The sequence below is a fragment of the Pogona vitticeps genome, chromosome 15 (assembly GCF_051106095.1).
Source record: "Pogona vitticeps strain Pit_001003342236 chromosome 15, PviZW2.1, whole genome shotgun sequence".
In the NCBI taxonomy this organism is placed as follows: Eukaryota; Metazoa; Chordata; class Lepidosauria; order Squamata; family Agamidae; genus Pogona; species Pogona vitticeps.
The window spans coordinates 4,012,554-4,030,620 of NC_135797.1; the positions used below are offsets into that span (position 1 = coordinate 4,012,554).

Consider the following 18,067-nt stretch of genomic DNA (forward strand, 5'->3'; position numbering starts at 1 on the left):
AACAGGAAGCTTAGGCCGAGCTAGGCCTAGCTAGGCCCCCAGGTGAGCCAAACTGAGATGTCTTTAAAAGCGTGTGCAAGATAGTTAGAACTCCCGGAATCATGGTGTTTGTAGTCCAGAAAAATCTGGAAATCCCATTCTGACTGGCCACAGATGTGTTTCTGCAGCTGTTGCGCATGGCTGCGATTTTTTTCCCCCCTGCACACTTCCTTCCCTCTGAAGATGAAAAATGTTTTCAAGGCGACAAAAGGCTTTCCAGGCTCCCTCCTCCTGGCTTTCGACAATGGACTCCCCGCGATGGCGGGTTCCCCCCCCCCTGCTCCGCTTTCTGCCACCCGAACCCTCCACCTGCTTTCTACTCGTTTGCCAGGTTGCCTTAATTGCTGGGCGCGGCGCAATTAGTGCTTCTCTCGCAGCCCTGACGGCCTTTTCTGTTTCTCCTCGGTGGCGGCTGCCCACGGGGAGGAGTTGGCATGGCTATAGGATCTGGCCTGGGCCCAAAGGTGAAGATTATTCCCCCTCCGCCTGCCCCCCCAGCGGGCATTCGGGGGGTGCCCCTCCAGGATGCCACGAGGATGGCACTTTAAGGTCCTTTGCCAGCCGTGTCCTTTTCTGTGTGACTCCATTCCATATTCGTCCTTTACCTTCCCTTTCACTTCCGCGTTTCTTATATTGTCCCCCAACTATCAGTGAAAATGTAAACCAGTGTCTTGGATAATAAGGACGGACAGACCACCGACACCCAGGCGTCAATCCTCTTATTTATGGTGCCGCTCCCCTCTCTTTCGTACAGTGGTGGCTCGCTAGACGATGATAATCCATTCCACTGAAATCGTTGTCTAGCGAAATCATTGTCTAGCGAAAAGCAAATCGTCATCTAGCGAAAATCGGTTTGTGAAGCAGGGACCAAACATTGTCCAGCGAAATTCCCCCATAGGAATGTATTAAAATCCCAATTCATAACTCCGCTTTTCCTTTCAGCCTTGGGTGTCCCCCTGAAGCCTCATTTCCCAGCTTGCCTGCCTCCTTTCCTTCCGGCCTTGCTTCCCTCATTCAGTTTAAGATTGTAAGTACTTTGCGGGCACCAACTCTTCTCCGGGTCTTGGAGGTTTATTTGCTCAACGTAGCCGTGCGATGCTCCGTCTCATATCTGATGACCAAAAGCCAGCAGACCTGCGTTGGCACCGGTCAGATTCCCAGATCTTAAAGCTTTTACCCTGCCGGCCTCTTGTTATTAAAAAGCCTTTCCCTACATCTACATGATGGCTTTGACCCCTGGTTTCTCAGGCGTACACGTTGTTATCGTTGTATGCTGTCAAGTTGCTTTGGGGATTTTTGTGGCCCTACGAGTGAATGCCTTCCGACAGGCCCAATCAATAACAGCCTTGTGTCAGATCTTGCAGACGCAACGTTGTGGTTTCTTTGATGGAGTCAATCCATTTCACATTTGATCTTCCTCTTCTCCTACTACCTTCCGCTTTTCCTAACATGATTGTTGTCCCCAATGAGTTCTGGTGCTGTGTCTAAACCTAAGAGAGCCTCGGTTTCATCATTTTAATTTCAACATAAGCAAGAACATGATATTTATCTTTCTGGCAGCCCCTGATATCTGTAAAGCTGTCTTCTAACACCATATTGTCTAATTCTACGGAGAAGTCCAAAATTAGTTGGAAGACTTGGGAGTGTTGAAATCCCAAAAAGAAGCTTTCTCACATTTTGACATCCTTGGTGTGATGCTGGGATGGGTGGTGAGCATCATCCCTCCCTCCCCGTTCTAATTTCGAGATGAACTTTCAAGTGTCTTGTGTGGCTTGCATTTCCTCTGAATCACTCATGGCCATTTCCATGAATTTTAGTCTCTTTCAATCTTGCCAGGTTTTGAAAATGGCTTACGCTCAAGTGCAGAAGAATTTCTGCTCAGAAGCCACGTGATTTTGGGAAAAAATAATCCAAAACCACAGACGGCGCAGTGCAAATCACCTGCATCTTTTTGTACAGCGACCGGGGAGGGGGGGTGGGGTCCTGTTGTTGCCAGAAAACTCAAGAAAACAGTTCAGAATTGGTGCCAAAAACAGGAAAAGTTAGGAGGGATATTTCCGTAAAGAAGATCGTTATGGGGGGGCACCCCTGAAAAGCCCCAGTACCTGACTCCCACCTATCCTATCCCAGAAAGAGGGGGGAATACCCAATGGAAAACACCTTCAAAGATCATTTCAATTTACCATATTTTTCCATGTATAAGACTATACTTTTGTCTAAAATCTTTAGACTAAAAATTGAGGATTGTCTTATACACGGAAGTAAGTTGAGGAGATAACAAAAACAAGTGCAGGGGAAAGCAGGGATCAAAGCGATCCTGCAGCACTTTGATCCCTTTCCCCCCACCTGTGCTAAGCCCCACTTAGATTTCTTAATTTTGGATTAGAAAACTGGGGGGGGGGGCGTCTTATACATGGGAGCATCTTATACACAGAAAAATACAGTAATAGGCAGATTGGTGGTAGTCCTGGACCAGTGTTTTACATTGGTTTCAGCGCAGCTAAGGATGGAGAATGTCATTAAGGGTTGAGTATTAAAGAGCTGTCCAGGGTCCTGAAGGTGTTTGGGGGCGTATATGGTTCAGCCTTTGAGGAGGGGTGTGTGGCTCTGGTGAAGTTCCAACTAAAACCGGAAGTGGATTCAAGCCGTGCCACCCTCAAATATTTGAGTCAGCCTTCACTAGATAGCAAAGGGCTTGAAGTCTCTGGCTGTGGGGCCAGAGGCTGGGTGTTCGATTCCCTGCTCTGCCTCCTTGACAGGGGCTGGACTGGATGATCTATAGGATCCCTTCCAGCTCTGCCATTCTAAGAGGAGGAGGACAATTTGCAATGCTTTTACAAGTGGCAGAACACCAAGTTCTGTTCCCCTCTCGGAGAAGCCGAATGCGTATTCTTTTGCTAGCGTTTAAGAAAACAAACAACCCCCCCTAAATGATGAATTGGCAGCGTAGATTCAGTCTTGTCTGTCTAATACCCGCATCCGTAGCAAATTCCTGCTCTGCTCCAAGCTAAGGAAGGGAGCGAAGAGTACTATAGCATGAAAATCCAAGGAGAAAGGACGGCCGGAGAGCTGGGATCGGGAGGGGACGGGTCGGCACTGAAAGGCTGCTAGAGTTTTCCGAGCCCGACATCAACGGATCGCGGCCATTCCAGGCGCGCCAGAGCTGTCTGTGGCTGTCCAGACCGATCTTGCAAGCTGTCAGTCAACGCCGGCCCCAACGCCCGACGGCGTTAGGCTCGGTCTTGTCATTCCTACACAGGCATCCTGCACCCAGCCAGGCTGGGCAGTGAGTTTTTTAATCCTCCGTTAATTACAAAGCAGGAAACACACAAAAAAAGTGTTTTTTTTTCCTCCATTTCTGCTCCCCACCACTTCTTTCCTAAGCTATGAAACAAATGCCTGTCTGGAAAAAAGAAAAAATGATAAGCCTTGAGATTATTAGGAACCACCGGGGTTGATTTATCGATTAAATGGAATGATTAGGTTTGTTCTAACGAGATCCGGGATTCGAGTCTCAGAAGGCTAGTCTAGAACATGCAGAAGAGGGACAGCTGTTGTCATATCCCTCCAGAGGGTGTTGGACTCCAAATACCATCATCTCCTACCAGCCTGGCAAAAGGGTGATGGGAGGTGTAGATCGTCAACATCTTGAAGGACACCATTTCCCCACTCTTTTATTGTCTGAATGCAACACAGCCAAGAGGCAGGCTGAAAAAGCAAAGCATATTTCTTTTTAATGCTGTGATTCATTTCTGTCACAGCCGAGAGCAGACCTGGATGTAGAGGAAAGCTAGGGTTGAGGATGTTTAAAAAATAAAAAAAATAAAAATACGTTTTCTCCACCCCACCTCATAGGCAGAATTTGGGGGAATCTAAAAAACAAAAAGATTCACTCCAAAGAGTCTTCTTAGATTGATTGATTGATTGATTGATTGATTGATTGATTGATTGATTGATGCCTTTTCAAACAGGATTTGAAGATCGATGTAAAAAAAAAAGTTAGAGAACAAGCTAAAAAATTGGAGAATATATTCATGTTCAGAATATGACTCCTGATATCCTGGCCAGCGCAGTGGAGATTTGAACCATAAAATCCAACACACTCCTTCATAGCCTCGCCATGAGTCGGAGGCGACTTCATGGCACATAACAGCTAAAAACCCTTTTAAAGGGGCATAGATTTCAAACTTGACTAAATCAAGCAAAAAAAGAGCCATCTTTTATGTAACTTCTGCTTTGCATAATTTTAACAGTGGACTCGCCAGCTTGCGTTAGAGATGCGAAGCCACCTACAATTCCCGACAGTCCAGCTTTTGAGGGTTCGCTAGATGCTCTCCACCACCTTTGCAGAGTCTCTTAAGGACTAGAAACATGATGGGTTTTGCAAATAAAGAGAGTGTTTGCCATAAAATCTCTAGTATTCTCTGCCGATTCCTTGTTCTCGCAGGGGCGTGGGGCCTCCGTTCAGCCCCGATTTCAGGCATGTCGGTAACAACGGAAGGTAGATCCGTTAGGTTTGTGGGAGTACCATCCACTTTCTGCTCTTCTGAATACATCCCATGAAAATAAATGTGTTTTCTAAGATGCTGGGGAAAAAGATGGAGCGGGTTGGGGAGAGGCCATTTTGACGGCTCGTATCCTGCGGCCTCCCGTGGCCATATCTGGGAATTACAGCTTGATGTAGTACTGTAGTAACCTGGCGTGGCTGGGGTACGTATTCATTTTGCACCTTAGATATTAAAAAGGTGCTGGGGGGAGCATTGTGGAAGTGAAGTCTAGCTTAAGGCTAGGGTGGTTTATATAGACCGTTCCCATGTTCTTAGGGAACACGGATTTCAGTTGACAGTTCGGTGCATTCCAATCTTTCTCCTCCCACCTCGTGTCTGAAGCTCTCAAAAGCAGAAGCCAAACCATGTGCAGCTACTCTGACTGTGTCTGATGGGCACTAAGAAATGGGTGTTGTAGTACCAGACATCTGGAGACCAGGGTATGAAACCTGAAAAACGTACCCATTGGTGCGAGACTCAGCACGTCAACTGTGGATATCTTAGGGAAGTTACTTTTGCTTTGTGGTTTAGGGAGGTTCTGTTTTCGGCGGGTGCTTCCCGAACAGGGGCTGGCCTTGATGATCTATCAGATCCCTTCCGTTCTACGATGATGATATTGACAGTGGTTCTTCTGGATTACTTACAATCCTCGTTGTGCGGCCGGGGAAATCTTGGTTGTTAAAGATGCAGCTTTCCCCCGGTCTCGACTAGAGAGAAAGGCTGTGGACCTTCCCTGCCAATGGGAGGTGGGGAGCACTCTGCACACACTCTCTGGTCGTCTGTCCCAGAAACCCAACCAGGAGTTCACCAGCAGCGTTGGAGAAACTGCCCATATCGGCATCTGTTTGGTTAGGGACAAATTCTCCGACGTTCTCGGTCTTGATTTGCCCTCTTGTCTTTTCTTTTTTTCCCCCCCTTCCTAGTTTACGGCGAGAGGGCTACACGGTTCAAGTGAGCGTCAATGACTACCTGGACATCTACTGCCCGCATTACAACGCCTCGGTGCCTGAAGGCCGCGTGGAGCAGTACATTCTCTACATGGTCAACTACGACGGCTACCGGACCTGCAACATCAGCCAGGGCTTCAAGCGCTGGGAGTGCAACCGCCCCCACGCCCCCCACAGCCCCATCAAGTTCTCCGAGAAGTTCCAGCGCTACAGCGCCTTCTCGCTGGGCTACGAGTTCCACGCCGGACACGAATATTATTACATCTGTGAGTCGGGCGGCAGGGTGGCGGAAGGGCTGGGGCTTTGGGGTGGGTGTTTCGGGGGAGCGGGGGACCCTGATCCTCACCAATGTGCCCAGGACTCTGAACCGGAATCCTGGTCTACCACGCTTTGCATAGACGAGTCCCACTGTTCGGGAGGCAAGGTCTACCTCTACTTCAAACAGGCTGCCTTATTCTGCAACAAAGCAAAGGAAAATCCACTCCACCATCCTCTCCTGAGATGATAGGGGACGCTTTTGTTTTTCACAACAGCCCTGCGGGGTAGGTTTAAAAAGTCACCTAGGAAATGCTTCGGAATTGAATAGGGACTTGAATCCAGATCTGCCCAATCTTAATGCAGCGCTTTGTAACCACGCTGACTCTAGGGACCCCCCCCCCGAAGCCTGTTTTTAAATGCCAGCGACCCCGAATTACTAGCATTCTGTTTCCACCTCGCTACCTCCCTTCCCAATTTAAAAACAAAAACAACACCCCTGCTAATTTGCGGCTCTCGGATGTTGCCGGACACGTCTGAGTCGCTCCCGTAATGATTACAACCAGATCCGACAGCGAGATTAAATGTTTGACTCAAGATTACGCTCGGGCGGGCCTGAGCATCCGGAAGGCAATGCAAAAGAGCCGGGTTGATCAATTTGTTCATGTTCCTGAAGGCAGGTCAGGAAAGGCGCTGGTGAAAGGAATGGATCTGGTGGGATGGGGGGGGAGCCCCGAGCGATAAGTCAATAGGTCTGGGGGCTAAAACCTTAGCAGAAATCCTTAGCCATCGAAATCGACACGTTGCCTTCTAAACAAGACTGCTTCGATTTTGAACTGCAAACCTCGACGCCGTCTTTGGGGTTAACGCCAGCGTTGAGCACTCTCTAGCCGTTTTGAGCTAGCGGGATGGGAGCTGCTCGCTCCGTATAGATCCAGATCTTCAAAATAATACCTCCAGTTTACAAATGTGGGATCTTATGCTTCCGGGCCCACAATTCAAAAAGCCTGAGGAATGGCTCGATCTTGCCGCACCGTGCTGTGCCCCCGTGGCCCGCCGGAGAAGGAAAGCTAAGCTTTGACATTGCAAAGGGCAGCCTGGATGTTGACGACACCGATGGTAGACGTCAAGATGGTCTATACCATCCCCTCTTGAGCACTCAGCCAGTCGTGCTGGTTGAAAAACAGCCCTGCCCGTTGGCTTTGGTGAGAAGTGACAAACGGATGAAAATCCGCTTCTGGGATTTTCCCTGGCATGGTGTTACACGTTAGATTGTACCAGTGCTGGGGGACTCCTGTTCCACACCGTGACCATTGGGTAGGGGGCTGATCTACCCCCTGACCACACTTCAGGGTAGATTTGGCCCCCCAAACCCTACTTATTGCCTTGGTCGATCTTCCATTTACATGAAACCTATCCTATGAAGCAGGGGATTACCGTAAGAGTGGCTGTAGTACATAGCATTTTCCTTTTAGAAAATAAAATTACTAAGTGCAAAGTTTCTATAGAGTTCCAGAGGCCTGCTCTAGTGTAAAGCTAGTTAGATCCACACCCTCCGATCTTCCAGCGTCCTGGTTTAAATGCACAGAGGTGGTGGACTGGGCCTCAGTAGCAGATGACTTGTCACTTGAAAATCATAAGGTTCGTATATTGCTTTGAAAATAATATTTCAAGCTCCGGGAAGTGTCGGTGGCAGCATGGGGGAAAATGGGAGGCCGTTCAGGCCAGGAGGGGTTGGGTCTGCCCCCCAAATTTTGGAACTGGGCTTTGTGGATGGCTTGGAGCCTAGTTCGGTCTGCTAGGACGGGCCACGGCGGTGTGGCTGAGCTACGGCGTGGTGTGCAGAAGGTGTCATGTTCGAATCCTGGCATGGCTGTAAAAGGACATTCTCCCGAAATCCCAGAAGCGGGGGGGGGGCTCTGCCAGTCCATGCCAACCTGGGAGGGCAGGAACTGCAGCCTTCCAGATTCTGGACTGCAAAAACCATCAGCTTCTGCAACCTGTGGTGATGGATAATGGGAGTTGTAGTCCTACCCATTCCTTAAATGGATCAGTGGTCTTCCCCCCCCCCTCGTGGGTCAGTCAAACCCCTGTGTTCTGGACCCACAATGAGATATATACCTCGTGGCGTATCTAGGTGAGTTAGCATTCCCTCAACCTAGGAGAGCGCAGCCTGCTTTGTTGTTGGACTACGATGCCCATTGTCCCCAGATGAATGTCCCCGAGCTGGGACAAATCTCCTGGGCCCCCACGTGTTCCTGGATCCTTAAAATCAGAAACGGTGAGAACCGAACTAAGGAACTTTCTGCGCACAAAGAAGGGGGGTGGCCTCTCCCGATGACCCTCAGCCTCTCCTTCTGTTCTTGTCTCATTTCAGCCACTCCGACGCACAACCACCGCCGGGCCTGCCTTCGCATGAAAGTCTTCGTCTGCTGCGCTTCCCGTAAGTAAATCTCTCTAGCCGCACCCCGTCTTCACACACGCTTGCGAGGCTCCAGGCCGCCGCCAGGCCGTCCCTCCCTGGCATAGGAGTGGCATGCGTGTTCCCTGTTTTGACCGGGCGGAAGGGCTCTGTGGAAGCTGAAAGCTGAAAGCTGACCGAGGTTCCAAGCAATGAGCTGGCCAGATCAACCCTTTTTTCCTTTCCACCGAGAACCTTCTTTCTCATTCCTTGAGTTTTCCTTTGTCCAAAGCAAGCTACTAGTCCTCAAGGGCAAAAAGGGTTTTGAATGTTTTTCTTCTGCCCAGTTGAAAAAAGCTTTACTGCAGCAACTTTTATTTTTATGAAACAGGATATAACCCAATGTTACTTAAACACCAAGACAAGAAAAGAATTAAATTATATTTTTGGCCAGGAGTTCTAAAGGCTCGATATGCGTCCCCCATGGAGCAGGTAGATTTGGGGCCCAGGAGAACTGGATCCAAAGGGCCACCTACCTGCTGAAGGTAGACTGGTCCACAGTTCTGTAGCACAGCGCCAGTAGACTGGAGCTCAAGTTCCTCCCAGTCAGCTCCGAGATAGACCGAGTCTCCATGGGGCAGCACCAAATGTCTACAAGAGCACATGCGCTATAATGAATCAGCGCTATTCAGGATCACATTATACAGGATGTGACTACATAAAATTTATGAAAGACCTCTGTTGAATACAGTTGAAAGTTTGTCCTATCTGGCTTATATGGTTCCTCAGAATTTCTAACTTCTCATTTGGGTGTACAGTGGTGCCTCGCTTAACAAGCGCACCGTATAACGACGAAATCGCATAGCGATCCTTTTTTTGGATCGCTAATGCGATCGCTCAACGTTGTTTAGATAGGGCGAAAATCGCTTTACGAAGGTCGGTAAGCGTTTCGCTTACCGATCTTCGCAAAACGAAGCCCGACGATCAGCTGTTCGGCGGACAAAATGGCCGCCGCAAGCTCCGTAATGGCCGCGCGCAGCGTTTTCGCGCCCCCCCTCACTTAACGAGGGCGCGAAAATGGCTGCCGGCCATAGGAAACCTCGCTGAACGGTGAGTAAAGGAGCCTTTTGGAACGCATTAAACAATGTTTAATGTGTTCCAATGGCTTTCCCTGTCCCGTTCAGCGATGTTTCGCTATAGCGAAGGTTAATCTGGAACGGATTAACCTCGCTATGCGAGGCACCACTGTAACTGCAAGGAATAACTTTCCTGCATTGTTCGTACCATTCACCTTGAGTGTTTTTTTTAAATATAGATTCTCTCTGTACATGGAGGTTCTCTTTAGCCACCGCAATGGCCGATAACCCCGAATACCATTGCAACCTGAACAGAGATTGTAAAAAGCACAGCTCAAAACGGGCTTGGAAAGAAACTGGTTAAAAGTTTTCAAAGATGTGGCCGTGTTCATTAGTTTTGGCCAAAAAAAAAAAAAAATACTGAAAAAATAAGAGATTGGTTAGAGTGTGGCAAAGCTGCTCCTATCCTTACAGGTCTGCTTTGTAGCCACACCAACAGCGTCCTGGCTTTCACTCCGCACTGTATCTTCTGATTCACCCTCCCATGTCCAGCTGCCGGTTTGAATGTGTGCGCTCACACCCCACACCCCACACAATCCATGTATGAGCAGGCCTAGTTTTGCTTGGGCTGCCCATAGCTTGCACCCCAGCCTGAAAGCTGCGTTGTCCTTCCTGCCCCTCTCATTGCAGGGGACTGCGATGGTCCAAAAGGGTGAAAAATGAACATAAAAAAACATTTGAAAAAGCAAAACCAAAATGACCTCTTTTTTTCCAGAGGTTGGGGGCATTCGTTCGACAGCTTCCCCAACTCTGTCTAGACCAGGAAGCCAAAGGGGCAGGATGGGGCGGGTGGGGAGATGATCATTGGGGAGGTGGGTTGGAGCATGAGACCCCTGCCCTCTATCATGGGCATAACCCTCTCCCCCCCCTCTCCTGCCCACAGCGTCACACTCTGGGGAGAAAGCAGTACCGACCCTTCCGCAGTTCACTATAGGGCCAGAGGTGAAGATCGAGGACCTGGGTGAGTGAGACCCACAGAGCTTTCTGCTGGGATGGGGGGCAGCCTCGTGAGGGGGGGAACATGGCCCAAAGTTTAAGCCCCCCTTCCCTCGGTAGTATGATTCCCCCTGGTCCCCAGATGGAAGAAGCAGAGAGCTTCCGGGGAATTCTGCCCGAGTAGAGACCAGTTTAGCTATGGTAGCCTGGGTTCCTCCCAGAATCCTTTGCGGGTCGGCCATCTTGGAGGCACCGCCCGGAAGGGATGGCGTTTTGAGCAGGAGGCGGGGGAAGAGGGTTCCCGCCACCTCGCTGAAGCCTGATTTCCCTCCTCCCCGTCTCTCCTCTCTCGTTTTATTTTATTTTTTTTAATCCTCTTACAGAAAATTTTAACCCGGAGATGCCGAAGTTGGAAAAAAGCATCAGCGGGACCAGCCCGAAACGAGAACATTTGCCCCTGGCGGTGGCGGCCGCCCTTTTCCTCATGATGCTCTTGGCCTCCTAGCCGCGTCGGTCGCCGCGGGAGGGGGGGAGGCCGACCTGCACCGCCTACCCACGCTTGCCTGGGTCCGGGGGTCCCCTTCCGAGACAGCCTCGGTTTGCAGGCGCAGGATGAAAACGTGAAATTTACGGGCGGCTGGAGGGGCCACCTGGCACCGAGCAGAAACGGCCTCGAGATGCAGGAGGTGGCATTTTTCCCCGGCTGTTTCAACCCTGATCCTGACCCCTAAGGAGAACCTCGCTGTTTTTCTTCCGTGTTTCTCTTCTCCTCTTTTTTGGCCTTTCCTGGGCAGCAAGAGGGTTGGAGGTCCCTAGCGGCCAACACCCTGCCCGGATACGCACAGACTTGGGCCGATATGGGCTGCGTTATCACGGGCGAGCGTCGGCTTTCTTGTCGTCCTGACCTCAAAAGCCCGCATACTTGGCGATCTGTTGTCGGACCGCAGGTCCCCCTTGCCTGCCTCTTCTGGTGTCCTGCCGTGACTATCCAGAGGAACGGATTGTCCGCAAGAACTTTTATCCGGCTTGAGCCGAGACGGTGTGTTTTCTTGTAGTCTGGGGAGGGGGGGAAAAAAACGTGGTTTTGTGGTAGAGATCCATACCCGACTTCCCATGAACCAGGACTTTTTCGGATGCCAGAAATTGGGAAGCGAGGGGGAATACCGCCTCCCCAGTGATCCCCAAACTGGGGGAACTGGAGTCAGGATAGGTTCCCCTCCGTCCATAACTTTTGGAGTAACCTGTACATATCTCAAGTGTGTTCTGTACAGAGAGAGGCTCTATTAATCCGTGTCTATAGATTATATAAAACTGTTCTCGTCGTGGGTGGGCGCGGGGCGGGCACCGGCCTGCCTCTTTAAGCCAGAGGGGTGTTTTCTTTTTTTCCTGTCGTTTTGGGGTCTTTTCCCCTCCCTTTGTCTTCTGTGAAGACCAGACCTATGCAAAAAAAAAAATAAGACGCACGGACACTTTTTTTTTTCCTTCCTGGGATGGGATTTTGGGGCCAAAAAAAAGAAGATTTAAAAAACCCACATTGATGATATTAAAAAAAAAAAGAGTGAAAGAAATTTTAGGGGTGAGGGGGGGGTCTGTATTTTCTTGTGTTTTTTTTTCCTCTTCTCCCTCCCTTCTCCTTCCCTTGAGAGCTTTGGCTGGCGATTTTCATATACTTGCTCTTAGTCTATTAAAAACAAAATGAAATAAAATTAATAAAAATATACCACCGGCTCTTCTTTCCTAGCTCTGGGGTGGCTTTGTGAAAATAAGAGTCATCGTTTCTTGGCACAAGATGAGGAGAAAAGGCTGTCGGTTATTATTATTATTATTATTATTATTATTATTATTATTATTATTATTATTATTATTATCATCATCATCATCATCATCATCATCATCATCATCATCATCATCATCATCATCATCATCATCATCATCCTCTGCTTAGGTTTTTGGTTAAAACTTTTATTTGTTATGTAATACCAGTCAATGTTTTTATAATTTTGATTGTGCGTGGTGTTCAACAACAGCAACAGCAACAGCAACAACAACAACAACAACAACAACAACAACAACAACAACAACAATAATAATAATAATAATAATAATAATAATAATAATAATAATAATAATAATAATAATAATAATAATAATAATAATAATAATAATAATAATATACGTAGAACTGCAGAGTTGGAAGGAACCCAATGGATCACTGAAAATATTTGAAATGTTGCTTTAGAGCAGCCACTGATCTAGGTTAAAAAAGCTTCTGAATAATGCTAAAACTGTCCTTTTAAACATACATTTAAAAATGCAGCAAGAGAAATACATCCACAAAGCATCTCGTCACTCCAGGTTCTGTTTTGCTGCAGAATCCACCCAAAACTAATGCCACATTTCAGCATCCTGTGATACGGTTACCGAGAGCCATTGTAAATGGGTGTCTCTCAGTCTCAGCCATGAGCAAATTATCTTTAAGAAATGCCGGGGACAGGGAGAACCTATGTCCCAACCAGCAGCTTGGAAATAACGCGTTAGATTTCACTCATTTGTGTTAAAAGGGTTACATGTTAGATTTAACTTATTCATGTTAAAAGCGTTACATGTTAGATTTGACTTGTGGTGTTAAAAGTGTTGCACGTTAGATTTGAGCGTTGCGCGTTAGATTTGACTCGTTTTAAAAGAGTTGCACGTTAGATTTAACTCGTTCGTGTTAAAAGTACTACAGTATTTGGTTAGCAAAAAGGCGATTCAACGGATGGATCTAAAGCACGAGGGAACCTTTTAATGCCACCTCTAAAATGCCCCTCTCTTTTTTTCAAGATGATGCCTCACTTCTATTTTAGCGCAAGAGTGACAGTTTTAGCAGCAACAAGCTAAATCTCGTGTGTTATTTCCAAACCAGTTAGTTACTTGTAACATGTTGTTGTTACATGCTGTCCAAGTCCCTTCCGGCTTGCAGTGACCCCAGGAATGAGCCCTCTCCAAAATGCCCTGTCCTCCACAGCCCTGCTCATCTCTTGCAAACTGAAGCCTGGGGCTTCCTTGAGGGAGTCCGTCCATCTCATGCTTGGTCTTCCTCTTGTCCTGCTGCCTTCCACCTTTCCAAACATTGTGGTTTTTTTTCCCCAGCGAATCCTGCCTTCTCGGGACACACCCAAAGTAAGACAGCCTCCGTTTCAACATTTTTGCCTCCAGAGAGGCTTGATTTGATCTGGGACCCACTTGTTTGTTTTTCTGGCTGTCTAGGGTATCTGCAAAGCGATCTCCTCCAGCACTACATTTTGAAGAAATCAATTTTTTCCCTGTTTGATTTTTTTTTATCCCATTCTGGGTAACGTATTGGGGGGGGAGGAGGAGAAGAAGCAGAATCCCGGTCTTATTTTGGTGAGCCACGATGCCAAAAATCAGGAATTCCATACTCCTCAGTACGTTGGCCGTGTTGAAGGCACACTTTTAGTGGGGCCAAGAAATAGGAGTGTAAATCAAACCCTAACCTTAACTCCCATGGCATTGGAATTCTCTGTGGGGCCAGAAAATGTTCCATCCATACAAGTTTTAAAAAATTATCCAGATGCTTTGGGGGGGTGTGTGAAGCGTGAGGCTGATCGCCAGAGGCGAGGGGAAAGTGACGCGGAGGCAAAGCAGTCGGTCGCTGAATTGTGCCCGATGTCTCCCAGGGGCTGCAGAAGAAGAGAGCAGCTGTAAATCTTCTTTCTGGACAGTTAATTCCTGAAGTTTGGAGAAGTGAACGTAGCAAAACAGCATGCTGCTGGCTTCAGATCTCTTCGGTGGCTGTGATATCTGGACAAAGGCTCACCTTGACCCACAAAGATTAATTGCTGCTGGAGCACATCAAGGTGTTGGGAGTTCCTGGACTTTGAACAGTGGTGAAAATAAGTGCTTCTTACATTCGGACTTCTCTCCTTAAAAACGCGCACACACATACCTACACTCCATCAAAGTGCGTTCAGGTCCGCTTTACACACACACAACATATCTTTTGTCCTCCCTGCATGGTAGGTTAAGCCAGATCAGTTTTTATGGGGGTTGGAAGCTGGTGACTCCAGGGTCATGGGGGCGTTGAGTCCACTCCAGGTTTTACTGCAAACTGTAAAAGGCAAATCAGTGGCTCGGCTCGCTCTCTGACTTGTCATCACCATACCACCGTGTCCATATGCTTCCCAGCTCAGCAGTCCCCACCTTTGGGCCTTCAGAACTTGGACTACGGACCTCAAAATTCCTGGCGAGCACGGTCACTAGGTGTGGATGCTGGGAGTTGTTGTCTACCAAGATCTGGAGGGCTAATTCCTGGAGTCAATGAGAAAAAGGATCAAAAGGAGAGCAGCTGCACGTCGGGACCAATTTGGAAGAGAAAGGTAAGGAAGAAAAGCAAAATAAAAGCATTTGGTGAGTGACCTCTGCCTCTTTTCCTGGCTCTTTGGAGGACAGCGTTCCGGGATATTCCACATCCCTTACGGCTGCCCACCTTCCTCGGGAGGTGAATCACCGTCTGGATCTTTCAAAGCCTGTTCGGACAGCCGGGAAGGACCTGGAAAAACCCCTGAATCATTGAACCCGTTTGCGTCAGATGCGAGGGACGTGTCACCCCGATCCGGCACGCAGGCACCGCGTCATGTGCAGGTAAGCGGACACTTCCAGTCAATGGCACCCCACTTCTCTCCCCCCCTTCCGCTCCTTGGAAGGCTCCGTGCTCCGTACAACAACTCTCCAAAGTAGGCGAATCGTAACCGTCATCAAAGGCTGTTGTATGTCCTTCCCTGTGGCCGCGTGGCTCTCCCTCCTAGAGGTCTATAGACTACAAATCCCATCAGGCCTTACCATATGTGTTTATGCCCTATCCACACAACTCAACAGCATGTGTGGGGATGGGAGGCATCATTTGACCGGACATAAATAAAGGTCGCTTCATTGTCTCTGATAATTTTACGGTCCTAACAAACCATGATTAAAAATAAAGATCACGGTCGGGCTGTCAATACAGCAATGCTAAAACTAACATATTATTTCGTAAAGAACTGCTAGATAGCTCACTGCTTTAGGTCTCCGACTGTGGAGCTAGAGGTTGGGGGTTCGAATCCCTCCCCTCCCGGGGCCTCCTTGACGGGGGGCTGGATGTGACGATCCAGAAGGGTCCCTTCCAGTTCTGCAGTTCTGAGATGATGATGATGATGTAGCCCTGCAGCAGTAAAAGCATGGTAGTCGGACTTCGAATTGTGTTTTAAATTGTTCCACTTTAATTCGTGTTCAATTCTGTGGGGGGGGGGGGAAAGGCGGGATAGAAAGCGTGTCTCCCCACCCCTGAACCCCTCCGTTTAGAAAATCAGTTTATAAATCAAATAAATGCGACCGCTTGGAGGTGTTTATCACACTGGCTGCTACAACGGAGTGACAGATGTTAAAAGGCACACACAAAAACAAGCCCGTCTCTGGCCGGAGGGGTTTGCAGGCTAAGATCTGACATAAGAAACAACCCAAAAAAGGGGGAGGAAAAACAGAGCATGTGTTGATTCTGGGGTGGAGATCCCGGCTGGGAAATTCCTTCTTGATGTATCTCAGCTCTAACCACCCCGTTGTGTCTGTGTGTGCATATGTGCGCGCACTCTCCACCTGCGATCCTGTGACCGCAGGCCGCTTGCCAAGGGAACAAGACGGAGCTTGCCCTGGGTAGAAAGAAACCCGCAAACCGGCTGGCTGGGTCTCGGGAAGGAAGCCGAGGTGGGGGAGCAGAAAAGGTGGAAGGCTTCTCTCTCCAAGGCCCTTAACCTTTGGGGTGGGAAAGCAGAGCCGTGAGCGAGGAATGAGCTGCTCCCCCCTGTCTACCTGCCTCGTTTCTCTGTTTCTATGTGCCGAACCCTCGCAGCGAGAAAGGCAGACTCCTAGGCCTCTTGGCTGTGGGTCAAAAATCAACCACAACAGCAAAACACTACAACAAAAGACGTGCACTATCAAGTCACTTCTGACTTAGGGTGACCCTCTTCCAGGTAGAGAATTATTCAGAAGTGCTTGACCCTCCCCTTCCTCTAGGGGGAGCCCTGGGACGGTGCAGCTGGCCCAAGGCTACCCAGGCTGGCTCTTCTCTCTGTGGGGAGGATTCGAACACCCAACCTCTGGCTCCACGGTCCGACACCTCCACCACTGGTTGAGTGTTTAAACCTTATTTGTTTCATTCATTTCCTCGTTTCTCCTGCTCGGATGGGTTGAAAGCAGTGTGCGTAGCTCTCCCTCGCTTTATCTGCCCAACATCCCTGTGAGGTAGGTCACGCTGAGACGGGTGGTCTGGCCCCCCCTCACCTAATGAGTTTCATGGTTCAGCGGATCCTGATTCTCTCGCGGCTCCATCAAGCACTACCTGTTAAAGAACACTCGCCTTCAAGGTAGGCAATGGATATCATATTTCTCCTTGGGAAGATAGAGATCGACTCTGCGCATGCCTAGAGGTACTGTTGACTCGCCGTGGCTGAGCACTACTGAGAACAGTTAGAGAGGCCTCGACTGGGTGAGATCAGCCCAAGGTGTTTACAAGACGTGGCGCCCTTTGGCCCACGGCCTGCCCCATCGCCAACCAGCTCATGCGGGCATTGCCCTTCAAAGTTACAGATCGACTATAAATACATCAATCACGAGATCCTGGCTACAACCTCGTTGGACTTTCCACCCCAGCCGTGCGGTTCGCCGCGTACGTGTGTATAAACAAGGCGCTCACCTCTCCCCTGGTGAGCGTGCTGACAACGTTCACGGGGGTGTGAAGAGAGGAGAGGCCTGCCAGGGTGCTGAGCTCACCCGGGCATCGGAGAGGAACCGTTTCAAAGCTGGCATTTCTCTCTGTCTGTGTCACCACTCCAGGGCCAAGCTGGCGTGGCCGTCCCGTCACCCATGACCTCAGGGCTGAAAGCATGAGGAAGTGGAGGGTTCGAATTACGCCTCCTTTCCAAACTCTGGGTTTTGGGAGGAAAAAGCCAGGCAAATAGAGATGGGGGGGAGCACTCTGGCCGTGGCAGATGATTGCAAATCACGCCGGGTAACTTTGCAAGAGACGGAAATCCACCTTGGATCAGGTCCGCAGGAAGGGACCTCCACGACATCCACAAGACATGCGTTTAGAACGCAAAGCAGAGTTTTTGAAAAAATCCTCGTTCTGCGGAATGACATTAAAATCAACCTCAAAACACATCGCTTAGAAAACAAACGTCAACTTACCGTAACAGGACCGTAACATAATTGTTGTTCTATTAACAACACAAAACAGGTTGATAATGGCAAAACAGGGCACACCCACAGATGATTAATTAATGGATTAAGCCGTGGATGGAAAGAGGAGGCAGGAGAAAACCATGGAAACGTTTCCGATTTTCCTTTTATTGACCCCCCCCCCAAGTGGATCCAAACCGGTTCAATAAATCCTCTTTCCTGTCCAGTAACAAGAACTATGGCGCTTTCTAATTTCTTTCATTTATTGAGAAAGGCCTTCGCTTTATAACACCTTTCACAATAAATGGCAGGAATTAAAAATTGCTATATCGGCAATGTATTTTGTTTTGTTTTGGAAATGCTTAAAGATAAGGCTTTTTAAAGCTTCCCCAACTCTGTCTAGACCAGGAAGCAAAAGGTCTGGGGGGGGGGGGAGAGACAGCTCAATCTGACACACACCCCCAGGGCCCAATCCACCAGAAACTCCCTTTGGGTCAAGTTGAATGCCTTGGGAGCCTCACAGAGGCACAGAAACCATTATCAGGCCTTGAAATGTTGCTTTTGGAAAATCTTTCACAACATATAATTCATTAC

The 18,067-nt window shown here is 48.8% G+C and overlaps 1 protein-coding gene across 2 annotated transcripts in view; it reads left to right on the forward strand.

Moving 5' to 3' along the window:
* EFNA3 (ephrin A3) overlaps positions 1-11,981 on the forward strand; it is a 44,422-nt gene extending 32,441 nt beyond the window's left edge. The window contains exons 2-5 of one of the 2 annotated variants that reach the window (XM_072983898.2): positions 5,510-5,799; positions 8,166-8,231; positions 10,209-10,286; positions 10,645-11,981. In XM_072983898.2, coding sequence (XP_072839999.1) covers positions 5,510-5,799; positions 8,166-8,231; positions 10,209-10,286; positions 10,645-10,766 — 556 coding nt within the window. In that variant the 3' untranslated portion in view covers positions 10,767-11,981. The remainder of the gene's footprint in view (positions 1-5,509; positions 5,800-8,165; positions 8,232-10,208; positions 10,287-10,644) is intronic. The other variant, XM_072983899.2, reaches the window with a different exon arrangement.
* The last annotated feature ends 6,086 nt before the right edge of the window (positions 11,982-18,067 follow it).